Source organism: Herpailurus yagouaroundi, unplaced genomic scaffold (genome assembly GCF_014898765.1).
Source record: "Herpailurus yagouaroundi ecotype Mexico unplaced genomic scaffold, PumYag 220, whole genome shotgun sequence".
Taxonomy (NCBI): domain Eukaryota; kingdom Metazoa; phylum Chordata; class Mammalia; order Carnivora; family Felidae; genus Herpailurus; species Herpailurus yagouaroundi.
The window spans coordinates 6267624-6273465 of NW_024412451.1; the positions used below are offsets into that span (position 1 = coordinate 6267624).

Consider the following 5842-nt stretch of genomic DNA (forward strand, 5'->3'; position numbering starts at 1 on the left):
CAGGGAGGTGCAGGGGAGTGTCCCTGCAACAGGGACAGGCAGGTCGAGTAGAAATGTGGGGGTTTCGAGAAGGGGCTAATGCTTAAAGAGAATGGATGGAAGCGTGTCAGGAAAAGTGCGCGGGATAGCAAGTGTGCAAAAGCTGAACAAAGGCAGGTGTGCTCCGGAGAATAAGTATGCGTGCACAGAGTGTGGGAGGGGGTGGGGGAAGGGGTGTCCCAAGTGTGTCTGCAGCAAGGGTTTAGAGATTTTCAGAAGTGAGGTGTGCACGGGAGGGCACCAAGGACAAGAGTCTGAGAGAGTAAAGGTATGGAATGTGGCAGAAGAGAAGAAATGCAAATGTGGGCTAGGGAAAGGGGGGGGGGTGGGTGTTTGAGCGCTGAGAGGGCCTCGCGAGCCGGAAGCGAAGGCGGAGTGTGCAAGACAGCGAGAGGGCAAATTTGTGCAAAATTGTAGCCCGGGGAGGAGAGAGAGGCAAGCAGGCGTGCAAAGGGGCGTGCAAGAGGCCGGGGTGGGGGGCTGCTGTGTGTGTGTGTGCTGGGGAGGGGGGAGGGTGGGGAGAGCCCAGGGGCCTGGAGAGGGGGGGAAGGGTTGTTAGAGGAGCGGCAGGTGGTGGAATCTGAGGGCACCCCCTTCCCCTGCGGCCGGGGACAAACCCCATCCAATCAGGCTCAGGGCTGACCCCCTATGGCTCTGTCTGTTCCCCCTCCCCAGAACCGACCCTTCCCTCCTTCTCCATCCCCCTCTGCGATTTCCTCCATCACCACCACCCCCCCTCCCCCCTGCTCCCTGCTTCACACACAGTCTTGTGTCAGCTGCCCCCTCCTGTGAGGTGCAAATGTCTGGCCGGGGATCTGGCCGCCCGGTGACCTCCGGCCTTGGGAGACAAGGGCAGGGCAGGGCGCAGTTCTAGCAGAGTCCCTGGCCCAGGGGAAGATAATGACGGTCAGGGGTCAGAGGTCAAGAGGCCAGTAGGCTCAAGGGTTCTGTGGACGGGCTGGTCCGTCCAGGCCAGCCATCACCTCTCCAGGAAAAATTTGAGAGCCCGGTCGATGTTCATGCGGTGGCCCACCCTGGTCACGCCCAGATCGACGTAATCCTCCTTGGTCAAGGCGGGCAGATGCGAGCCATCGATCTCGTGGTCCAGGAACTGTGCTCGGTGCTCAGCCAAGCCCAGCCACTCGAGCCAATCAGCCACGTCGAACTTGGTCCAGAACCCCAGAGGTTTAGCGCCGAAGGGCTTGTCCGGGGGCAGCGAAAGCAGGCGGGTTGGTGAGAGGGAGCGGGAGGCCCCTGACAAGGCTCCACCAAGCCCCCCGGACATCCCGGGGTGTGGTGGCACAAAGACGGGGGCGAAAGGGTCAGCGGAGCCTCCTGCCCCTCCGGTTGGGGAGCCACGGATGTCAAAGAGGCCCGGGTACAAGGGTCCAGAAGGCAGGATGGGCAGGGACGAGGGCCTGGGCGCAGGGCTGACCTTGTGCTCCGAGGCGGGCAGCAGTGAGGGGCTGGGGGCCCGGCGGAGCAGAGGCGGCCGCATCTCGAACTCCACGCCCTGGAGGTGGCGGGTGGACGTGGAGGAGGAGGCTGAGGGTGACGTGGCCCCCGGAGCTGCAGCGGCGGAAGGGGAGACCCCAGTTCCCGTGGGGAGTGGCGGCAGAGGTGGTTTGGGCCAGTTCTGAAACAGGCTGCTGACGGGTTTGGAGAGGAGCGAGGGCTGGGAGTCTTCGGAGAGTCTGGAATGTGACAAGGGGGCAGGGGCGGAGGCAGGGGGTTTGGAGGGCAGTGGCGGGGTGAGAAAGAGGCAGGGGTCAAGACACCGGGGAGAGAAGAGACACCGGAGCCAGGGCGGAGAGATGGGAAGAGATAGAAGGGGCGACGGGGGCAAGACAGATGGCAGGACAGAAGTGAAGGGAGAGAAGAACGAGAGGTCAGGGAGAGGGTGACAGTCAAGAGAGATGAAAGAAAAAGAGACATTAAGTGCTAATAATAATAATCGCCACCACTCACTGATGCTCACGTGTGCCAGGCATTGTTCCAAGTGCTTTACAGATCGCATCTCAGTTTATTCCCCAGGACAACCCTGATGCAGGTTACTATGATTACCAACAGCACAGAGAGGTTAAGCAACTTGCCTAAGGACACACAGCCAGGAAGTGGCAGAGCCCGGTTATATGGCACCGAAGTCTGAGCTCTTAACCGCTACTCTATACTGCCTTTTGGGGGTATGGCCAGTCACAGCAGAGTGGAAGACAGGGAGACGGTGAGAGGGGAACAAAAAGAAGGTGAGCGTTCAGGGGAGAGAGATGGAAGGGGACAGGGGACAGAGAAAGGGGGGGAGAGATGAGGAGAGGGAGATGAAAGAGAGAAGAAACAAGGGGAGAAAAAGGTTCCCCTCATCCCTTTCGCTCCCTTCGGGGACAGTCCTGCCTCAGGGCCTTTGAACTGGCCTAACTCACTTCCCCCCCAGGTGGCCATGTGATCTGCTCCCTCCCGTCCTCTAGTTTCTGTTCTTCTAGCTGGTTATTTGAGAGGCCTTCTCTAACCATCCCCCATCCCTGCCTCCTGGGGGGGGGGGCAAGGGACAAGCTCCCTGAGGGCCAGGCTCCACCTGTCCTGTCCACTGTGGGGTCCCCGTCACCCAGAAGGGCACCCAGCACTATCACCCAGCAGGTGATAGTCAGTGAGGCACCCGTCGACTGAATACAGCGTCCTCTCCTCTACCCGGAATACTTAAAAAGAATCAACAGGTTGCCCTGGGATCTCAAAGGCCTGGTAAAACCACACTCAACTATCACCAAAAGGGGATCGGACCCTCAGAGTTCAAGTGAGCTCTGCAGATGGACAAGGGCAAGGGTTGGATTAAGAAACCTCTCGTCACTCCCTCCGTGGGCCCGATTCAGGAATGTGACTCCACTTTCCCTAAGACTGGGAGCTCCCAGGGACGAACTGAGCTCCTTAGTTCGAACGAGCTCGAACTCGGTGGTGATCCTAGCTAAGCTAGCTGCCTTGGGAAACTTGCGCACGATCCCGCAGTTGTCCGGTTTTACTCACGCTGGGCTCTGGTGAGAGGCCCCTCCCCTCCCCCCTCTCGTGTTCTAACCACAGCCCACAAGCAATCGTCTCAAAAACCCTTTTAGGTGGGTACTCTCCCGTCCCCCTTCTACGGAGGGGTGGACGCCTTTGCCTAAGGTCACGCAGTTGGGAGTCAGGGGCTGAGACCCAAGCCCAAGAAGCCCGGCTCCAGGACCGCACTCCAAACACGCTGCCCCCTAAAAGCATCTTATTTTGAGCCGCACCGGGTTCAAGGGACTCGAAGACTTCGGGGACTGTCAGAACTGACAACCCCCCATGAAAACGAGACATCGGCAAGTCGTGCTCTGGTCTCTTTTGTCAGTAACTTTTTTTGTTCCTCATGGGATGTGGGTTGCCACGGTGATGGGAAGAGACCACAAAAGCTCCTGAGATAAAGTATCTGTGAAAGCATGCTTCTCTGGGGACAGACTTCGGCAAGCCAGCCTGGTTTCTGTGTTCTCTCTGCCACCTGGGACCCTCAAAGGACACAGCTAGGGGGAAGGGAGACCCTGCTGCCCACAGCATCGGCCCCTCTGGCCTCCGTCACCAACCAGCCGCCCCCCCCCGCCCCCCTGCTCACCTCTGCCGCTGCAGGGAAGAGGTCCTCTCGGGGACGTAGCTGGCTCCCCCGTGGTGGCTGTCCCCGCTTCCCCCGCTGCCTCCCCGGGCCCAGGGCAGAGCGCCACCAGCTGCCGAGGAGCCCCCAAATTGCTGAAGCTTGGAGCTGAGTTCACTGATGATGCTGGCTTTTACTGTGGCCAAGGCTGAGGCCTGAGGCTGGGCCAAGGGCCCGGGCAGGGGTGGTGGCGGTGGGCCCGGGCCCTCCTCCCAGGGCAGCAGCTTCCGAGGCAGAGAAGAGGCTGATGGCAAGGGCACGGGTGGGCCTTCTGGCTCTATAGCCACCGGACCCCCGGCCATACCCGCCGATGAGGGTCCTGTGCAACCGCTCAGGGCCAGCAGCCCATCCGTTCCAGCCCCCGTCACGGAGACTGTGGGGCTGGTGGGAGTGACAGGGTCCCGGAGTCCCCCACTAGGGCCGGGCCGCAGGCCTCCGCTGGTCCCCAGAGCCCGGCCCCGGAGCTTGGAAGGAGTCATGAGCTGCGGGGGGTACGGTGGCCCGGGAGCACCACTCCCCCCGAAGGCCTGGCCGTCCAGGTAGGCCACATACGTGTCCAGGAGCTCCGGCCCACTGGCCACACCGGCCCCGCCGCCGCCGCCGCCGCCGCCGCCGCCGCCTCCGGCGCTGCCACCGCCTTCGGCAGACAGGCTGCTCAGTGTGGACGCGCTGCTGATGGTCTCCAGCGGGTGGTCACTGCTGCTCCGACTGTCCACCTCCTCGATACCAGAATCCGTGCCAGGCGGCGGGTCGGGGCCAGGCTGTGGGGCCGGGGGAGCCGGGGCGGCCGGGGCCGGCGGGCCTGGCGGAGGGGGGTCCCCGGGAGCCACGGGGGCCCCCTGGGTCAGTGTGGCCACCTCGCTGTCATAGGAAGTCAGGCTGGACGCCGTGGAGTCCAGGGTGGGGGGCGCGGCGGCCACGGCGGGCGGCGGCACGGGGGGCAACGGGGTGGTTGGGGTGGGGGGATCCGGCAGCGGGTGGGGAGGCCCGGGTGTGAGCGGCGACTCTGGCTTCTCGAAGCTGTTGGAGAACTCCAGAGGCGGGGGCAGCGGTTCCACAAAGAGGAATTCGCCGTCTTCCACGTCCACCGAGGGAGCGGGGGGCGGCAGGACCAGCAGGGGGAGCCCGTTCTCTTCGCCGCCCCGCGGGGAGGTGGGCGAGGGCGGCACGGACCGGCGCGGGCTGGGAGGCGGAACCCCCGGCCCGTCCTCCGAGGGGGGCCCCCTTCCGCCCGCGCCGCCGCCGGCTCTGGGCTGGCAGTTCTCGAGGAACCGCACGTGGAGGGGCAGCCGTTCCGGCTCCTCGGGGGCCCCCGACCTCCACGCCTTGCTCACCCCGGGGTGCGGGGCCGGGGGCTCGGGCCCCAGCTGCAGGAGGAGGGGCCCGACCCCGGGAGCCGTGGGGGGCAAGCGGTGCAGCAAGGAGCGTCGGGCCGCTGGAGGGCTGGCCGGAAGGGACTTCTCCTGGCTGCCCAGCCCTGCCCGGTACCCCAGCTCCCGGCGGGCGGGGTCCGGCGGTGAGGCCCCCCAGAGGCGCAGCACCGGCTCGTGGTGGGCGTGGGGCGAGTGGTGGTGCGGGGTGGGCGGCGGCGCCTCGTAGCGGGGCGATGGGGGCCTTGGAGGGGGCTGGGGGGGCCCGCCGCCCTCCGAGGACTCCTTCAGCGCCCGCTCTCGGGCGGCCAGGGCCAGCCCGAGCGGGGAGGCCGGGTCCAGGGCCTTGCCGGTCAGCGGGTGGACCAGGGGTCGGGGCGGCAGGAAGCTGGTGAAGGCGCTGCTGCCCCCGCTGCCCGCGTAGGCTCGGCCCCCGGCCCCGTAGCCCCCGTACCCGACGCCGCTCCCCGCGCCGGCGGACTCCAGCCGGAGGTAGGGCTCGGCGGAGAACATGCCCTCGTCGATGGATTTGGAGTGGCGCAGCCGGGGGCCCGGGGGCGCCCCGGGGCCCAGCCCGCCGTCGCCGCCGTCCTCGTCCCCCGCGTCGGTGGAGAGGAAGAGCGTGGACCGCCGGCGGGCTTCGTTCTGCCAGCCGCCTTCCCTCCGCGCCGCGCCCACCAGGGCCGCTCCGAACTGGCTGGTGAAGTCGAGGGTGGCCGGGCCGCTGGGCGAGCTGGGGGTGGGCACCGGCGAGGGCGACGGCGGCACCGGCGACATGGCCGGG

The 5842-nt window shown here is 65.5% G+C and overlaps 1 protein-coding gene across 1 annotated transcript in view; it reads right to left on the minus strand.

Moving 5' to 3' along the window:
• Positions 1 to 6: 6 nt before the first annotated feature.
• Positions 7 to 5842, minus strand: part of SHANK1 (SH3 and multiple ankyrin repeat domains 1) — a 42937-nt gene continuing 37101 nt past the window's right edge. The window contains 2 exon segments of the mRNA XM_040457945.1: positions 7 to 1733; positions 3653 to 5840. Of these exon segments, the coding sequence (XP_040313879.1) occupies positions 1019 to 1733; positions 3653 to 5840 (2903 nt within the window). The 3' untranslated portion in view covers positions 7 to 1018.